This window comes from Arachis ipaensis, chromosome B02 (assembly GCF_000816755.2).
Source record: "Arachis ipaensis cultivar K30076 chromosome B02, Araip1.1, whole genome shotgun sequence".
Classification (NCBI taxonomy): domain Eukaryota; kingdom Viridiplantae; phylum Streptophyta; class Magnoliopsida; order Fabales; family Fabaceae; genus Arachis; species Arachis ipaensis.
This window is the reverse complement of record NC_029786.2, coordinates 3734933-3754556: the sequence shown is the minus strand read 5'-3', so window position 1 is coordinate 3754556 and position 19624 is coordinate 3734933. Positions and strand designations below refer to the sequence as shown.

At 36.4% G+C, this 19624-nt stretch overlaps 2 protein-coding genes across 3 annotated transcripts; one reads left to right on the top strand and one right to left on the bottom strand.

Moving 5' to 3' along the window:
• On the top strand, positions 11054-16191 carry LOC107623334 (putative disease resistance protein At3g14460). 2 transcript variants are annotated; one of them, XM_016325559.2, is made up of 4 exons: positions 11054-15109; positions 15357-15475; positions 15568-15674; positions 15810-16191. In XM_016325559.2, the coding sequence occupies exon 1, from the start codon at positions 11445-11447 to the stop codon at positions 15093-15095; it is 3651 nt and encodes a 1216-aa protein (XP_016181045.1). In that variant the 5' UTR covers positions 11054-11444; the 3' UTR covers positions 15096-15109; positions 15357-15475; positions 15568-15674; positions 15810-16191. The 2 variants fall into 2 exon arrangements, with proteins under 2 accessions (XP_016181045.1, XP_016181037.1); XM_016325551.2 differs by having other exon boundaries at positions 15559-15674.
• Positions 16610-19247, bottom strand: LOC107623328. The gene is made up of 3 exons (XM_021115194.1): positions 19046-19247; positions 16864-18974; positions 16610-16755 (listed from the first exon to the last, which is right to left on the bottom strand). The coding sequence occupies exon 2, from the start codon at positions 18908-18910 to the stop codon at positions 16910-16912; it is 2001 nt and encodes a 666-aa protein (XP_020970853.1). The 5' UTR covers positions 18911-18974; positions 19046-19247; the 3' UTR covers positions 16610-16755; positions 16864-16909.

Here is a 19624-nt window from a genome sequence, read left to right as displayed (position 1 = left end):
TCTCACCGACCTCATTAGCCAGAGACACATCCGCTGAAGATTGGCAGTACTCATCCGCCACAGCCATATAAGGATAATCCCTCCCCCACACTGATAAACCCTCACTTTGTTCAGACATCTCATGAAGCTTTTCATGATTAACCATGAAAGCCTGTATTTCTTCCAAAGGAACCCCCTGATCCTTCCTACTAGAGTCTTCGGACAACTCCACCACGTCCGAATTTCTCTTCTTCAAAATCACTTTTGTCCGACCCCGAGGGGGCTGAGTAACTTCTCCAGCCACAGCCGCTTTTTCGCGGTTAGACGATGACACTTCCTTCTACAAATTTTTATTTTTAAATCGGCACCTCAGAGATGCAGCTGAAACCCCAGGGTATTTAGCACCTACAAAACACACCATATGTTAGCCATCCTTAGAAGAATAATATACACGTCAAATAAAAACCCAAACTCACCCAAATACTCTAAAACAACATCTTTATTTTCTTCCCACTTGTGTAACTCATACATAGATATCAGATCCTTACGATCAATATTTTCCACCAAGAACTCAATCAAACAAACATTCCTCGGAGATATAACCTCGGGACCGAGTATATTTTGAGGTTCCAAGCACCACCACAATGGAAACCTCTCGGCCAAATTCTCATCAATATAAAAAGGAAAATCTTTTTCCAGGTTTCTAACCTTCAGGTACATTTTCTTAAAATCCTTAAAAGAGGATTTATACAACTTGAATATACCAAACCCACGGGTGCTATTGAAATTTATCCATCCCCCCTTCCACACCCCCTTTGCTTGAAATAAAGAATAGAACAGTCCACTGATGGCATCTCTTCAAGAAATTCCATCAGAATCTCAAAGGAACGGAGGAACGCCCACCTATTTGAATGAAACTGAGATGTAGCACAGTTTAACTGTTTTAAAACCTGACATTCAAACTTTGTAAATGGCAACTTCACTCTCAGCTCTTCTAAGAAACAGCTATGCATATAGAAAAATTCGAACCCCTGCCCCCGATGGTAAACCCTATCATCAATGCTACACGAAAACAACTCAACTCGAACTCCAGAACCAGCCTTTACAACCTTGGCTACATCAACTTCCTTCACAGCAGCTTCATCACGGAATAAGGAAACTCAAGATCTCACATCCTCACTAATCCAGTCATAAGACTAGTCTATCTTATCTTTTTTCTCTTTCTCAAACCCCATGAGCAAATAAGAACAGAAAAACAAAAGGAAGAAGACGCAGATGATAAAATGAAAAAGAGAGAAATGGCATGCATACCTCTTTTACTCATTTTGTTTTCTAAGTAGCAGAAACCAAGGGTCAGTGATACACAACTTGGAACCCAAACCATCAACTTAACCACACCACAAAGTAACTGCTACCTCAATCAAATCAAAAGGTGAGGTTGCTTTGGAAACATAACAAGCTTTAAATGCTCCAAGGAATCTTTCTCTCTCCTCAATAAAAGTAGACACGACCCCCCCCCACGTTCCCCAATAAAAATTTTCTTTTTAATGAAGTACGTTGAACTGGGGGCTCACCGAGGTTACCTATTTTACCGAGTTATAACTCATCAAGGAAGCTCAACTTGCTTCATAAAAACTCTCCTCAGGCTAAGTTTGAGGGCTGTGATATGGCCGTCATCAATACGAGCTATAACTCGGTATTATGACCATCATCAATACGAGCTATAACTCAGTATCACCCGTTATAGCTCAGCTTTTATGAGTCATAACTCGGTTTCGTTTATTTTCTTGTCATAACCGACATCCAAACGTGAAATTGTCAGTTACGTTGTTCATCATTTCAAAACCACATTAACACCAAAAGCGTAACGGACGAGAAACCCATCATATAAAGGAAGGTAAGACATTTTTTCTTGGATAAGAGATAATAATACACTATACTGACTTAAGCTTTAGAGTGCCTTTGCAGGTACACTCTCCCCTTTTTTCCGACATTCATATTCTCGCGTCACACCAGAAAGAAGAGCTCGGACTCAAGGATTGGACGATCAGCCTCCGAGGACATAGTTCGGTAGTCATCTATCACTAGAGGCCGATCTATTTCGCAGGCAAGAACACTATCGATTCTCTTATTACTTATAAATACTCTTCTATATTGTATCATTTCACACAATTTAAATACACTCAAACCTTTTCTCTATCATCTTTTTTTACCTTTCTAACACTTGGTTTTAACTCTCTAGAATTTTGTGATAATGTATTTCTCTAAGAAGACGACAATATTTACATCCAAAAATTCAATAAAAGAATTATTATGATAATTACCGAATGTTGTAATTACCTAATGCACGTTTAAATTTTGGTCGTGCATCAGTTGAAAAATGCTTCCTCAACTTGCAAATCTAATAGCTTTATAGCATCCCTCCGAACTAAAAACACAGAATGTGCATACAAGGAGACAAATCATCGTTTCTACCAACAGCCACATTTTTCCAACAAAAAGCATGGCCATAAAGTAAGCGTAGCAATTGATACCAAAAAACATGGCTATAGAAAATTGTCCACAGTTGAACAGGTGACCATTTGAAAAGCGTGACCAGTTATAGCCACATTTTTCAGCTTTTCAGTACACTTTTAATTAAAACATGGTATAAGACAAATTTTCTTGTAGTAATATAACCGGAAAAAAAAAGAAAATTGAATTCAATTTGGTTGTACTCAACTTAAGAATATGGATTAACAATTTGGTTGTCTCTACTAGCTAGGGATATATTATTGAAAAAGTAAGCATATAATGGATTATGTTTTACAAATAAATGTAACCTTTCTTTATGTATTAGAGCATCAATTCCATTAGTAATCATGATCTTACCAAGTTCTCTAATCTGACTGCTCAAAGAATTGCATTTATTATTGGTTGGATATTTCATTGTCATTGATTTTTTGTATCAATATTAGTATTGTTGAGTTAAGAAATTAACTAAATTAAATTGATGATGACAAACATTATTTTTGGTGGGTTAATCATTCAATTAGTTTTGATTATTTCTGATTAAGTGATGCAAGCCATAATTAGCAAACATAGCAGCAACCCAATATGGAACAAAATAAATCTGCTGGTGGCTGTCTAAACAAAGGAAATTCAAAGAAAACAAAGCAAGGAATTCAGCTGGGTCAATTGGATCAAAGGCAACCTAAGCAGTGACGGATCTAAAAAATTTTATCAGTGGGGGCAAAGTATATATAATATGATAATAATTTTATTATTATAAAATATAATTAGTCTTCTAATTATTTAACTGATAAATTAAAATACTTGTATAGTAATTTAAATAATAACATATAACTTAGAGTTTTATTCTTCTAAATTTTATATTCTGAAAAGATTGAATAATACTTTCATTGTCAATACAATTAAATATCTATTTTTTTATATATGTCACTAAATAATCATTTAAAAATTCATCTCTCATAGAATTACGAAATCGACTCTTTATAATATTTATAACTACAGTTTTTTTTAGTTAATGTCATTATTACCAACAAAACTAAAGCTAACTTTAAAAGAAGAAACACCAATGAATATCCATGTATTTAGATCTTACTTTTTATTTCAATTGTTATTTGTTGCTAACTAATATTACTATATTTCAAAATTTAAATTACTGATATCTTATTATTCAATAACTATTAACCATGTAATAAAAAATAGGGTAAAAGATACTTTTTGTTCCTGAAGTTTGACAAAAATTTTAAAAATACCCCTAATTTTTATTTTGTTTCAATTTTGTCCCAAAAGTTTTCAATTTGCATCAAATATACTCATGACGGCTAATTTTTCAAAAAATTTAAGACCAATTCAACAACAATTTCATAAGAACAACTCTCAACACAAGCAAATCAAGTATAATTTTTACGCATTATTGTTAGATTGGTCTTAAATTTTTTGAAAATTTAGCTGTCGATGGTATATTTGATGCAAATCGAAAATTTCTAAAACAAAATTGAAATAAAATAAAATTTAGGGATATTTTTGAAATTTTTGCCAAACTTCAGGGACAAAAAGTATACTTTACCCTAAAAAATATATACAATAACATAACTACAAAATAAAATACAAAATAATTGAATGAATTAAAAAATATAAAAAGATAAAAATAAATATTTAATTAAATCAAAAGAAATTAAAAAGACAGAAATGGATTAAAAAAATTTAAAATAGGGTTAAATTTATTTATTGAGTGGGGGCAAATAAGTTTTTATCCCGTGTAATACATAGAATTTCATAAAATCTCAATGGGAGCACTTGCCCCCACACTCTCCCATATAGATCCGTCCCTGAATCTAAGCCCAATGTAATTCTCTCAAGCTGATCTCTCCAAGTGCTTACCTCCAAAGCAACGTTCCTTTTTCAATTCGGATAGAACTCAGATAAGAGAGAGAGTGCTTCGTTTCTAAGTCAATCATCGAAGAAGAAAGAAAGAGAAGGGTTAAGCAAAAAAGATTGAAGTCTAATCACCCAAATCAAACCATATAAAGCTAAGTCAGAGGCTAAAGGTGATTCACTTACTTTTACATGCATCTTACTTTCTTCTCTCATTTTCTAACTCTCTGCTACTTTATTTTGAGATATATGGAAAAAGTGATTTCTGAAACACACTACTGTGAATTAAAGGCCAAGATTATTTCTTGGGGGCCAAGTAGTATCTCAAGGGTTCAGATGTGGGATTGTCATTGAAAACTTTTCTTCTTTTCTGTTCTGAGTCATTCGATGAAGAAAAAGGGATCTGTTCCAAAATTCCAATTTGGAGATTAATGGAAGAAAGTGAATAGCTAAGTTGGTGAAGTACAAAGCTTAAGGATTGACTTGGAAGAGAGCATCTCAGCAACATGCAAGGAGATACAAAAAGAAATTTCTTGCTTATACTGAAACAAGGAGAGAGAACTAGGGGTTTGAAGTTCATGTTCTGAGAAGTCTTCTCTGAGAGAGTTCATCAACTTAGACAGTGCTTTCTTTCAAAGGAGGATTCTACCAGAATGAGAAACTAAATTAGAGTCAAGCAAATCTGGTTCATCACATAGCAACAGAGGCTATTGAAGCATTCAATCTCCTTCATATTTTACATATTGTAATTTCATTTTTAATGTTTATCTTTCTGTAATTTCTTGAGGTAAAAGGCTGAATGAGAGAGTTCATGAAAACAAAAGGCCAAAGATTGACAAAATACTGAGTGATACACTTGAGTGAAAAGTCTAGAGTGATTCCAGATTTCTTTAAGTTGGTTTTTTGTCTTGTATCTTGTACCAGTGAGGTACCCCTTTCTTAGTTGGGTAAGCACTAAGAGTGAAGAGTTGGGTATTAGCATAGCCAAGTCAAGTTAGGTTAGAACTTGAGAGTGGAAGGATTGTGTCAATCCTGTGAAATTGGTGTATGTAATACTTTAACTATAGTAAAAATTCCACCTTGTGGTGGAGACTGGATGTTGGTTGCATTGCACAAGGCAACTGAACTAGGATACATGATGGTGTCAGCTTCTCTCTTCCCTTCTCTGTTCTGTTTTCTGATATTCATGAGATAAAATGAAATTGTCTCATAAATTTTCTGCTGCTGAGTTCAAACAGATTCATATTGAAAGCTTGTAATTAAAGGGGTATTTTATTAAAGTAAAAGAAGGTCATAGATTCAACCCCCTTCTCTAAGCCTTCTACAACCTTCAATTGGTATTAAGAGTCTTGGTCTCAAGAATCAAGCTTCACCGCTTGGAGCAAAGGTCCAATGGTGAACAACTTGGGCACAACCACAGTTGCCTATACTCTAACTAAAGGCCAGTCAAACAATAGGCCTCCCTTCAACATATGGAAGATTGTTGTAAGTGGTCCCAAGATTCCAACAAAAATAAGTGCTAATGGAGTGGTGACTCTAAAAGAAGAAACTGAATGGAATGACGACGACAAGAAGAAAGTGGAGCTGAATGCTAAAGGCATCAACCTTATTCACTGTACTATCAGCTTTGAAGAGTACCAAAAGGTGTCTAGATGCAAGACAGCTAAAGAAATTTGGGAGAAACTCCATGTTACACACAAAGGTACTAAATAGGTTAAAGAAACGAGGATTGATATGCTGCGAAAAGAGTACGAGATGTTTAATATGAAGGATAGAGAAAGCATTGATAAAGTGTTTGAGAGATTCTCAATCATAATCAACAACCTTGATGCTATGGGTACAACCTACTCAGAACAAACCCTAGTGAGAAAACTCCTTAGAAGCCTCACAAAAGAATGGGAAACAACTATCAATGTCCTAGCCGAGAGTAATAACCTAAGCCTCATAACCTATAATGAGCTGAGAGATAAACTCCTTGCCTATGAAGCCACACATACTAACCCGGACACAAAGAAAAAGGGAATAGCTCTTAAGTCAAAAATAGAATCAAAAGATAGTGAGTCTAGTGATGTGTTTTCAGATGATGAACTTGTGTCTTTTGCTACGAGACTTAGAAGGCTAATAAGGAACAAAGGCAAGTACAAGGGTTCAAACTCAAAAGAACACAAGAAGGACTTGAGCAAGGTAATTTTTCATCATTACAAGGAGGTTGGACATTTTAAGTTCAACTATCCGAAGCTCAAGAAGGAAGAAAAAGGAAAGAAAGAAAAGAAAAGAGTGCTCATGGCATCTTGGGAAGATCTTGAAAATGATTCGGATGAGGAAGAAGACTCTAAATGCGAAGACAAATCTGCTTCATGGATGGTGATGATCAATTTGATGAGATTTGCCTAGCATCCAAGAACAAAAAGGATATGTGGTACTTGGACAGTGGATGCTCAAGATACATGACTGGAAGGTCAACTTTCTTCATCAAACTAAACAAGTATGATAGAGGCTTTGTGACCTTTGGAGATGATGGAAAAGATAAAATTGTGGCTATTGAAAAAGTAGGTAACAATCAATCTACCTTCATTGATGATGTCTTTTTGGTTAATGGTTTAAGACATAACTTGTTGAGCATAAGTCAATTGTGTGATTTAGGTTATTTGGTGATTTTTAAAAGATTGGAATGCTGTATTGTAAATGAAAAGACCAATGAAGTGTTGTTTATTGCTAAGCGTTGTAATAATGTGTATGGACTTACCCTTGATGAACTAAAGGATCAAAATGTAACTTGTTTTCATTCTAAAGAATCTGAAAAGTGGCTATGGCACAAGAGATTGGGCCATGCAAGTATGTTTCAAATAAATAAACTTGTCAAGAAAGGATTAGTAAGAGGTCTTCCTTTGATAAGGTTTGACAAAGACATCACTTGTGATGCTTGCCAAATGGGAAAACAAACAAAGAGTTCATTTAAATCAAAGGAAGACATCTCTACTAAAAGACCACTTGAATTGCTATATATTGATTTATTTAGTCCAACAAGAACTCAAAGCTTAGGTGGTAAACATTATGGTTTACTAATTGTGGATGACTAATCTAGGTTTGGTTGGATTTTATTTCTTGCATACAAAAATGAAGCCTTTTCGGCCTTTGAAATTTTTAGCGAGAAAGTTCAAAATGAAAAGGATTTAAAGATCTCTTCTATAAGAAGTGATCATGGAACTGAATTTGAAAACCAATTATTTGAATCCTTTTATGAGGAATTTGGAATATCTCACAACTTATCTTGTCCAAGGACACCACAACGAAATGGTGTTGTGAAAAGAAGAAATAGAAGTATTCAAGAAATGACAAGAGCCATGCTTTGTGAGAGTAATGTTCCAAAATTCTTTTGGGCTGAAGCGGTTAACACAGCTTGCCACATTTTGAATAGAACTATCATAACGAAATTTTTGAAGAAAACACCTTATGAACTTTGGAAAGGTCACCCACTAAATTTAAATTACTTGTATATCTTTGTATGCAAATGTTTTGTTCTAAATAACAAATATAATTTGGAAAATTTTGATCCAAAAGCATATGAGTGCTTATTTGTAGGATACTCCACAAATAGTAAAGCATATAGAGTTTATCATCAAGATGCTAGGATAATTGAGGAGTCCATACATGTTATATTTTGTGAAACTAACTTGGTTCAAAGTATTTTGGAAGATTGTGATGCAGGAAATCAGGTTCAAAAGGATGATGAAAAAGCACAAAATCATGAAAATGAACATTCTGGGCAAACTGAACTAGAAACTGCAACTACTGCAGATTCAGCAAGAGACAATTCTGTTTTGTCTCATGAATATGGAGGAAATCATGAAGCCACCAATTCCTTGAATCCCTTAGTGACTGAACCTGCCTCCAAGTCCACTAGACCTCGTGAATGGAGATTCTTAAAGAATTATCCTGAGAAATTTGTCATTAGAGATGTCTCACATGGTGTCAAAACTCGTTCCTTTACTAGAAATGCAGATGAAGAATCTAACATTGCTTTTCTATCTCAAATGGAGCCTCGAAACATCAAGGAAGTCCTTGATGACCCCTCTTGGGTAAATGTAATGGAAGATGAGCTTCATGAGTTTGAGAAGAACCAAGTTTAGACATTGGTTCCAAAGCCAAGTGGAAAGAAAGTAACAGGCACCAAATGGATATTTCGGAACAAGCTTGGTGAAGATGGAAGCATTGTTAGAAATAAAGCAGGATTGGTGGCACAAGGATGTGACCAAGAAGAGGGAATAGATTTTGATGAATCATTTGCCCCTGTTGCCCGAATAGAAGTCATAAGACTTCTTCTAGCTTATGCTGCTTTTTGTGGTTTTAATTATATCAAATGGATGTGAAATATGTATTCTTGAATGGTGTGATAGATAGAGAAGTATATGTGACTCAGCCGCCTGATTTTGAAAATAAAAAATTTTCTAATAATGTTTTCAAACTATCAAAAGCTCTCTATGGTTTAAGACAAACTCCTAGAGTTTGGTATGAGAGACTTAGCTCTTTTCTTTTGAAAAATGGTGTTCAAAGAGGCACCACAGACACTACTCTATTTATCAAGAATTCTAATTATTCTTTCATTCTAGTCCAAGTTTATGTTGATGACATTATTTTTGGATCAGCAAATGAATCCCTTTGTACTGAATTTGGAAAACTCATGACAAGTGAATTTGACATGAGTATGATGGGTGAACTTAATTTTTTCCTTGGGCTTCAAATTAAGCAAACTAAAAATGATATTTTTATTCATCAAGAGAAGTAACCAAGGAACTAGTTAAGAAATTTGGTATGGAAAATGCCAAACCCATGGAAACTCCCATGCACCCTAATTCAAAATTAGAAAAGGGAGAAACTGAGAAAGATGTAGATGAGACTAGGTATAGAGGAATGATTGGCTCTCTTATGTACTTAACTTCCTCTAGACCTGATATTGTGCAAAGTGTTGGAATGTGTTCAAGATTCCAATCAAAACCAAAAGAGTCACATCTTTCAGCAGTTAAGAGGATCATTAGATATGTTCATGGCACATCCAATTTTGGTTTATGGTATCCTAAGACTGATGATTTTTCTGCAGTTGGTTATTGTGATGCAGATTTTGTTGGTGATAGAGTTAATAGAAGGAGCACATCAGTCATATGTTATTTCATTGGAAAGTCTCTAAATGTCTGGTCAAGTAAGAAGCAGTCCACAGTGGCTTTATCCACTGTAAAGGCTGAGTATATAGCTGCTTCTTCTTGTTGTTCTCAGCTTATGTGGTTAAAAACACAGCTTGCTGATTATAAACTAAATGCTGAAAATATTCCCTTGTTGTGTGACAATATGAGTGCCATTAATATTTCAAAGAATCCAGTTTTGCACTCTAGAACTAAACATATTGAAGTGAGATTTCACTCAATAAGAGAACATGTTCAAAAAGGGGATATTAACATTCAATTTATTAAATCAGAGGAGCAATTAGCTGATATTTTCACTAAACCACTCACTGAAGACAGATTTTGCATGCTTAGGACTAGTCTAGGGATTTTAAGTCATGACTCATTGTTTGAAAATTGCTGATGTGTTTGTTGAAGTTTTTGTCTCATAGGTTGGATGAGACAATTCTGGGCATATGAAGAACCATCTCTCTGAACTTCGTTCTCTGGGCCTTATTGCACATGCTGAATCATCTGGGCCAACCTTAAAAATTCAGATTCTGAGTGGTCCAATGTGTTTCCTTAAACCCAACTACCTCTGAGCCCAAAATGAGTATTACATTATCCATGTGTTTTATTTTATTTTATTCCTTTTATCCTTTAGTCAATAGTTTTCAAATTTAAAATTACTTTTTGTTTTTCGAATCCCGCCTTGTGCATGCAACAACCTATTGGCCAGTGGCAAACCCTTAAATGGAGCTCAGTACTGCGACGGATTAGTCTTTGGCCTGCCGGGCTGGGGGATACCGTGGGAAACCAAAAAAAAATTACTTTCTGTTTTAATTTTTAATAAAATCAAATCACTTTTTCTTTGTGATGTCAAGTCCTTTCAAGGTCAAATCATAGATGATACAGTTGCATGTTTTAAGAAAATCTTTTTTTATGGTGCAGTTACCAACACTCTATCTTCTCCCTTCATAACTCCTTCCTCCAACCCTTCGGTTTCTCCCCATTACCTTTACTGCTTCTCTTTGTTCAAAATCAGAAACCAACCAAATAAGGAAAAAAACTATTCTTTAAAAGCCTCCTCGTGAAAAAGTTCTCAAGCTTCCAGCAAAATCAAAGAGAAAATACCATGCATTCTTGTTATTAATAACTTCATAATAACATAAACCAAGGAGAAAAATTGTGCATACAAGGAGAAAAATCATCGTTTCTACCAACAGCCACACTTTTCCAACCAAAAACGTGGCAAAAAATAAGCGTAGCAATTGATACCAAAAACCGTGGCTATAGAAAATTGTCCACGGTTGAACAGGTGACTATTTGAAAAGCGTGGCCAGTTATAGCCACATTTTTCAGCTTTTCAGTACACTTTTAAAACATAGTAAAAGACAAATTTTCTTGTAGTAATATAATCGGGAAAAAAAAACTGAATTCAATTTAGTTGTACTCAACTTGAGAATACTGATTAACAATTTGGTTGTCTCTACTAGCCAGGGATATATTATTGAAAAAGTAAGCATATAATGGATTATGTTTTACAAATAAATGGAACCATTCTTTATGTATTAGAGCATCAATTCCATAAGTAATCTGCAGGATCTAGCATCATGATCTTACCAAGTTCTCTAATCTGAGTGCTCAAAGAATTGCATTTATTATTGGTTGCATATTTCATTGTCATTGATTTTTGGGATCAATATTAGTGTGAAATATACTTTTCATTTAGATTTTTTGTCATGCAAGTATATTATATTTGCTACTAACTATTTTATATTTTTATTTTCTTTTACAAAATTTACATGTTTTCTTTTATAAACCGTACTAGCTATTACCTTGGCTGTGCAATATTGCTCTCTCTTCCTTACATTCTCAAAATCCAATCACTCACTCATTCATTTCCTGTTTTCTGATCATCGTACCATGGCTGAAGCACTTCTTTCTGGCTCCATTAACGTTGTTCTTGACAGGCTCATTTCACCTGAGTTTGTCAACTTGGTGGTGGGCAAGAAGCTAGACCAGGAGTTGGTTGAGAGGCTGAAGACTGCTATCTTGGCTGCCAAAGCTCTGGCTGCTGACGCTGAGCAGAAGCAGTATGCAAACGAACTTGTGAGAAAATGGCTTGATAGTTTCAAGGATGCTCTCTACACTGCTAATAATTTGCTGGACGCTGTCCTCACCAAAGCCGCCTCTCAAAAGGTGGTATGTTTCTGGCGCTTTAACTTCCTCAACCCTGAAGGTAGGCAGACAGTAGATAAGATGCAAGAGGTGGTTGAAAGAATAGAAGATCTTCAGAAACGCAAAGATACCCTTGGTCTCAAAGAGATTCCAACGCATAGCTCCTCATCATGGAGACCTTCATCCACAAGTGCTCTTGTCCAGGAGAATGTGTTCGGCAGGGATGGTGATCAACAGGCACTAATCAAGATGCTCAATGACAATAATGATCATAACTTGTCCGTCATCTCTATTGTTGGTATGGGCGGTGTTGGTAAAACTACTTTAGCACAATGCCTGTACAACAATGATGATTTGATGAGGGGGTTTGATCTAAAAGCATGGACTTGTGTTTCTGAAAATTTTGATGTTGTTGAGACTACAAAGAATCTTATAAAGGGGATCGCTTCAGGTATTTGTAGTCTTGACAGCTTCGATTTAATTCAACAAGATTTGAAGGAAAAACTGTCAGAAAAGAAGTTCTTCATTGTTTTGGACGATGCTTGGAGTGAAGATGCTGACAAGTGGAATAGTTTTCTTTCCCCTTTTCAACATGCGAGAAAAGGAAGCACTATTCTTCTAACTACCCGCATGGAAAATGTTGGTCCAATAGTCCAAAATTGTAAATGTTACTTTCTCAAGGGACTGTCAAGTGATGACTGTTGGTCTATTTTTGTGTCCAATTCTCAAATAAGTGGGAGTTCAATACTCGAAGGAATAGGTAGAGAGATTGTCGAGAAGTGTGATGGCTTGCCGTTAGCTGTAGAAACACTTGGACGCTTGTTGCGCTCAAATCATGATGTCGCGGAGTGGAATAAAATACTATCAAGTGATATTTGGGAACTTCCTCAGGAAAATGGTAAGATTGTTCCTGCATTGTTATTAAGTTATCATCAACTGCGTGAACAATCAAAAGGCTGTTTCATTTATTGCTCGTTGTTTCCAAAAGATTATTATTTTGATAAAGATGAACTAATCTTGCTGTGGATGGCTGAAAACATTTTACAATCACCAAGAAGAGGAAAGACTTTAGAAGAAGTTGGTTACATGTGTTTTAATGAACTAGTTTCCAGATTATTTTTCAGAAAAGTTGAATTTCATCACAATTATTTTGTGATGCACGATCTGTTCCATGACTTAGCCATACATCTTGCTGGAGAATTCTATTGCAACTTGGAAAAACTTGATGAAGAAGAGGAGATACATTTTCAGACTCGGCATTTGTCATTTGGAAGATTGAATAGTCGTAATTCCATTGCTATGTTGGAAAATCTATCGACATGCTTGTATGTCGACGATTTGTTTAGCATGGAAAGCATAGCATCAAATTTAAAAAACTTGAGAGTTTTATCCTGTTGTAGACTTGATGTATTGCCTGATGTAATAGGCAAATTGATTCATCTACGCTATTTGAATTTCTCTTGGACAAATATTAAGACATTGCCAGAGTCGTTATGCAACTTGTATAATCTACAAACATTAATATTGTATGAATGTACTAAGTTGACCATGTTGCCTAGTGGCACGCACAAGCTTGTGAATTTACGGCATCTTGATGTTAGAAAAACTGCTTTGAAAGAAATGCCCAGAAGAATAAGCCAATTGAAAGTCTTGCAATTTTTAAGTAGCTTTGTTGTGGGCAAGCAGGAAGATAACGGAATCCAAGAAGTAGGAGGGCTTGCAAATCTTCACCGATCATTTGAGATTAAGAAGTTGGAGAATGTTGTTGACGTCGGCCAAGGAAGGAGAGCAAGGATACTAGATAAGACGCACATCAACGAATTATGCTTGGAATGGTCTTCAGCTGATGATGTGGTTCAAAACACAGAAACAGTAAGAGATATACTGGAGAGCTTGCAACCGCACAATGACTTGAAAGTGTTGAAAATCAAGGGATACAAGGGTACAACATTTCCAAATTGGTTGGGGAACTTTGCCTACAACAATATGACAAGTGTATCTCTGGTGTCTTGCAACAATTGCTTCAAGCTGCCTTCACTTGGAGAGATAACATCTCTTAAGTCCCTGCGCATTGAAAGGTTTGATCAACTCAGGAGTATTGGCATGGAGTTTTACAAGAACGAAGGGGATCACCATTCTTCGCATATTCCACCATTTCTCTCACTGGAGACATTGGAATTTCATGATATGCCATCTTGGGAGGAGTGGCACTTACCTGACTTTAAAACTTTTTCTCGACTCCAGAAGCTTCAATTAAGAAACTGTCCAATGTTAAAGGGAGACATGCTTAATGCCGTATTCTCGAGGATGGTTTCTTCTTTGTCGGATGGTTTCAAAGTTCGCGAACTACATATGTTGGAAGTTCCAGAAGGATGGAATCGAGAGATGATACTTATTGGCGATACTTTATCAATTAAGGGATGTGTGTCGGTGGTGGATTCTGCGTTTAAGGCAATGAGCAACAACCATCTAAGTCACCTCCAAGAAATACACATCTCAGGGTGTTGGTCTGCTTTATCCATTCCGGGCAATTCTTTACCCAGATCTTTGCAAAAGTTGAAGATCATGGATTGCAGAAAACTGGAATTCCCCCAGCAACAGCCACAGCAGAAGTATGATTTGGTAGAGCTACAAATTGAAGACAGCTGCCATTCACTCACCTCATTATCATTGGATTCCTTTCCCAATCTCAAGAATCTCGAGATATCTTTGTGTCTGAATCTGGAATCAGTTTCAATGTCAGAGCCACCGCACGCTGCTCTTCAACGTCTCACCATCAATGGATGCCATAAATTAGTGTCATTTGCCGGAGAAGGACTGGCTGCACCCAACTTGACTCATCTCAGCATCACATATTGTGACAAGTTGGAGGCATTTCCGAGTCACATGAATACTCTTCTTCCAAGTTTACACTCTCTCTGCATAGGAGCTTGCCGGAAAATCTGTAAGGTGCCAGAGGGTGGCTTGCCGCCTAACTTGAAAGAGCTTGTTTTGGAAGGTAGTGACGAGCAAATGAAGGAGCTATCATGGATGGCCAACTTAGGCGCCCTCACTAAGCTTACTATGGATTTTTCTTGCGTGAGGTCATGCACACAGGTTGGTTTGCTGCCTCATCTTCCCTCCCTTACCACTTTGCACCTTTGTTACTTTCAAAATCTGGAGACTTTGGAGTGCAACCAGCTTCTCGGCCTCACTTCGCTCCAACAATTACACATTTCATATTGTCCAAAGCTGGAGAAGATGGAAGGAGAAAAGCTGCCTTCCTCTCTCTCACTACTCAAAATTCAAGACTGTGATTTGCTGGGAGAACACTGCAAGAACAAACATGAACCAATTTGGCCTAAAATTTCCCACATCCCCACCATCGAAGTCAATGGGCAACAAATTTCTGAATAGAGATTTCTGACCAGGTAATACTCTAATCTTTCATGTTTGTCATACCAGAGTTAAATTCATACATGCATAAGTGATACTTCTTAACACATATTTTTCTATAAAATTGCATTTAGAGCAGAACAGAAGATATTAATTAGTAATTACCATGAATTAAGAGTTCATTCTGGGTGGTTAAGTGGACTAATATGTTAGGAATCGGAAGACTTGATTTCTATTTTAGCTTCAAGTTGGTACTTTATTCCTCGCCATATTTTACTTCAGGTTGGAGAAATATGCTGGGAGAGAAACTGCCTTCCTCTCTGTTAGTACTTCAATTCAAGACTGTCGGTTGCTTGGAGAACACTGCAAGAAGAAGAGTTGCTGCTAAACTCTGTATGAAGGTAACTACAAACTTAATGGATCTATAGGTAGTGATACTTGAGATTGCTCTATTTAGTAGCATTTCTTATGGATACCTACTCAGATTTTCCAGGGGCATGAAGAGATGGGTAACTACTAGGGTCAACCTAAGGATCTGCTTTCTTTATGGATTCCACCATTAAAGTGTGCATTAGGCAGCAATTTCAACTTGGTGAGCATGTAAGTACATTTGTAAAATATTCCATTGCAGTATTGTTATTTTTCTCAAGCTGAATTTTTCCCTTTCACTTCTGTTTTTGAAGCTAAAAAGGAAGGCAACAAACTTGATCTCATCCTTTTGTATTTATTATGCAGATCATTTTCCTTTATGTGAGCAAACACTTTTTGGGGTTCCTCTCTAAATTCCCATTAGTGTATTAACCTCATCAAGTGAACGATCGAATGGTCAAATCTTTTCTTGTCTAAGTGGAGATTCTTCACTCATAGTACTTCAATTTCGAGTTGTGGTTGTGATCTGAGCTCTCAAGTCGAACTGCCAGAAAGTCTGTAAACAAGCATCATTGATTTCATTTTGTTGATGTGTATGTGTCCTTGTACAAGAGTTGTGTATGTATGCTTATTAGTACTTCTAAGTTTTGAGACATCTTTGTAGCTTTGATTGGATAATAGTATACCTTTATACCTTCCTGTGGGTTTTTTTGATTTCTCACATTGAGAGGTTTTTTCCCACGTTAAACTTTGGTGTTCTGTTTTTCTGCATTTTCTTCAATATTTTACTGCTATTAACTATTATCATAGTGTGACTATATTATGTTTGCCTTTGTGAGGTCCATTCCCTTCCCACTATTCTTAGAGTGAAGTCAAATATAATTATGTTGCCTATGAACCATAAATATATAGGATTCTCACAAGATTAAGGTGCTTAATGTTTCCAAATGCACACAAAAGGAGAAAATCTTGGTTTCTAGCTTGGAATATGCCATATACAATTTGGTTGTATCAACTCAAGAATATTGATTAACAATGCTGCTAATATTTAAAACTGAAAATAATGCATCAACTATTAATTAGCCTAAAATGTTTTCATAGGTGTATACAAGAACTAATATCTTGGCATATACACTAAACTGGAATACAAAAATGAAAGTAAAGAATCATCCAATAATCCTCTTCCAAAAGGGAATTCAGTTCATTAAGTATTTCCATGGCATTGTCAGCGGTTAAAATGCTTTAAACAAGAGTTGGCTTGGCTGATCAAGATCCAAGAATGACAACAAAAAATTTCTTTTAAAAATATGAAATTCTAAAACAATTAAAAAAAAAGAAAGAGAAGAAGGAAAATCAATAACACATTATTCAGCATTGTTCTTTTAGTTTCAGTAAATGGTCAAATCTTATCACAATTGAAAAACAGAAGACCATAACACCATACAAAGTTGAATTTGCTGCATCACTTATAAGTAAGAACTGAGTAATTTACTTCTTACACATCCCCATCCATCATTTTGGGTTTCTACACTGAGTCCCTTCCTCCCAATATCAAATTGTTCGCTCAAACCAAGTTCTGCCATGAGAAGACAAACATGAGTGAGAAATTCTCCTCCTCTTCGGAGTTGCTGAGCATGTGCCTCCCATTCACACTGACTTGCAGCATAAGTAAGCATCTCTATCCACACATTACAAATCACTTCCCATGAAACTCTCTGATCTTCAATCTGTGAAGCAAGGCGGCAACCTTCATGGAGCAAAGACTTGCCAGTCTTTTCCACTCGAAGTTGTTCGAGTGGCTGGTGACACTGCGTGTACATTTGAATCAGCAATGTTGAAGCGCTTGCAGCATCTTGAACCGGCAGCTGCTCTCGCTGCAATATCCTTATGGCTTCCCTGAAAGTGTTCCGAACGTGAGTAATCCTGTTTATCCATTTAGGCAGCATGAGTGGACGCATGAGTAAAAGATACAACATATAATTTGATATTCTTTTGCTCACTTCCCTGTAGTCCTTTTCGGATTCTTCTGTTCTAGAGTGATAGCATATATCAGTTGCAATATGCCAAATGAGTAAGCTATGACCGAATTCGACCTCAACACTCCAGCCAATATTTTTTATTGAAATGGAAGCATTGTCACCTTTATAAGAGAGCAATTTCTTGAGAAAATTGTAATCAAATCCTTGTTCTTTGTACAGCTCTTGTTTTTGTGTGAGATGTTTAAAGATAAACTGTTTGAGATCAGCATCAGCATCTTCCCATGTCCTTTGCCTGTATAATTCCATCACAAAGTAGCTTCTGAAAAGAAAATCATTTCGAATGCATCTTGTTACCCTCTTCTTCATGCAAAAATTCAACAAGTTGTGTTGAGCTAACTGCCCTGACCACCTTTTCCGACAACGAGACAAAACCCAGCATATGAAATTCTGCAGTGAACTATGCTTGTTGACAACTAGCCAATTCAAAGTCCAATCCGAGAAAACAAGGGACACAAATGCATAAAGCTCGAGCAAAATAGCCCCAATAAATAAACAATATGTTATAGGAACGTCAACCCTTGAGTACTCATGCTCATGAACATTAAGGAAGACAACATATGAAGCTAAAGCAGACACTATGGATAAAACACTAACGAAACGAAAAATGAGACCTAGTGGAGAGTAAATTATAGTTGATTTCGTGTAAAGCAAGTCATACAAAAAACCCAACTGGACCTCAACCAATTTAAAAGCATAATTACTGTGTTTCTTGTAATCTTTGTCCTCCACATGTTCCTTTTTCACCATCAATTGGTAGGTTCGCTGACCCTCAGCGAACCTTAGGCTCAGATTGGCATAGAGACGCTTGAGAACAGGAAACAAGTAGTATCCTCCGTGAACATACTCAAGCTCGGCATTGGCATAAGAAAGCTTGAGATTTGGAGGTTGTATGGCCGGAGCGGAGAGCAAAGATTCTTCAAGTTGTTCGGGGCTAGCGGATCTCAGAACCCAAGTGCGCTCTGCATACTTAATGATCCCGGAAACAAACACTGGAATGGCTATAAAAGTCAAGGCAGTGGTGCTCCAAGATCTTAAGTAGATGTAGAAGGCCACGGAAACTTGGACAAGTAGACCGAGCAAATGGCGTAGCCATAAAGTGTTGTCTTCTAAGGCGTAAGCAGTGATTGTGTCAGGGCCGCCGAGATGGAGGAGAAGGAAGGGAGCCCAAATGGCCTGCAGGGCGTGGTTCCTATCTTGTGTGGCCACGTCTCCTTGGTTGTTGGCAAGTGTGCCCAAAGAAACTGTGGCTAACCAATCTGCTGAGAGATATGTTACCCAAACGACGAAGCTGATGAAGCCACCACGGGCACGCTTCCTCCAAGAGCCACATATGATGAGGACAACCTGCCATGTTAGGCTTAGCAAAACCAGCCCCCTCAGTTCCCATTCGTTCCACAGATGTCGCACGTGTTCTGGGAAGATCTCCATGTCCTTGTGACTTGTGCACTCTTCTTCTCCAAGCTCCTCTGTCACGGTTGTTATGGTGCACCTGCTGAAAAGACTCGAGTATTTTGTCACAGTTTAAAACGCCTCAAAACAGTGGCAAAAGGATGAATCGACTACCTTTTTAGTTTTTACCCACCACAGTCTCATTCGTCGCCACGGTTTTCACGTACATTAACAACGGTTTTAGCCTATTTCTCTTGTAGTGTAACCCCAAATTCAGATGAAATACAAGAGAATTAATCAAACTAATTTACGATTCAACTGTAAGAAAAAAATTTTTAATTTTAGGCAAAAGGTAATAAAGAATGGACTATGTTACATGTACACCAAAATCAACCACTAAAGGACCAATATAATATATATTGAAATATAAATACACGTTGAAAATAAAATAAATCACACATGTATTTATACACAAATACATTTGTGGTTCATATTGGTGTACGAATAACATTTTTGATAAAGAATATACCCTTGCCAACGAATTATAACTCAAATGGCATATTTTTCCTATCTTTGTCTAAAAGTCCTAAATTCGAGTCTCACTCCTAACTTACAAAAAAAATTAAGAATATACCATTGTGTCTGGTATAAATCTTTGCACCAGATTCAAACCATCACTAAAAAAATTTATATATCTCTCATTTGTAAAAGTTAGAGACTTATTTATATTTAAATTTGACAAAAAAAATTATT

What these genes read in the sequence shown, in the direction of transcription:
- LOC107623334 (XM_016325559.2), top strand. Translation starts at nt 11,445, where the DNA reads ATGGCTGAAGCACTTCTTTCTGGCTCCATTAACGTTGTTCTTGACAGG.
- LOC107623328 (XM_021115194.1), bottom strand. Translation starts at nt 18,910, where the DNA reads ATGGAGATCTTCCCAGAACACGTGCGACATCTGTGGAACGAATGGGAA.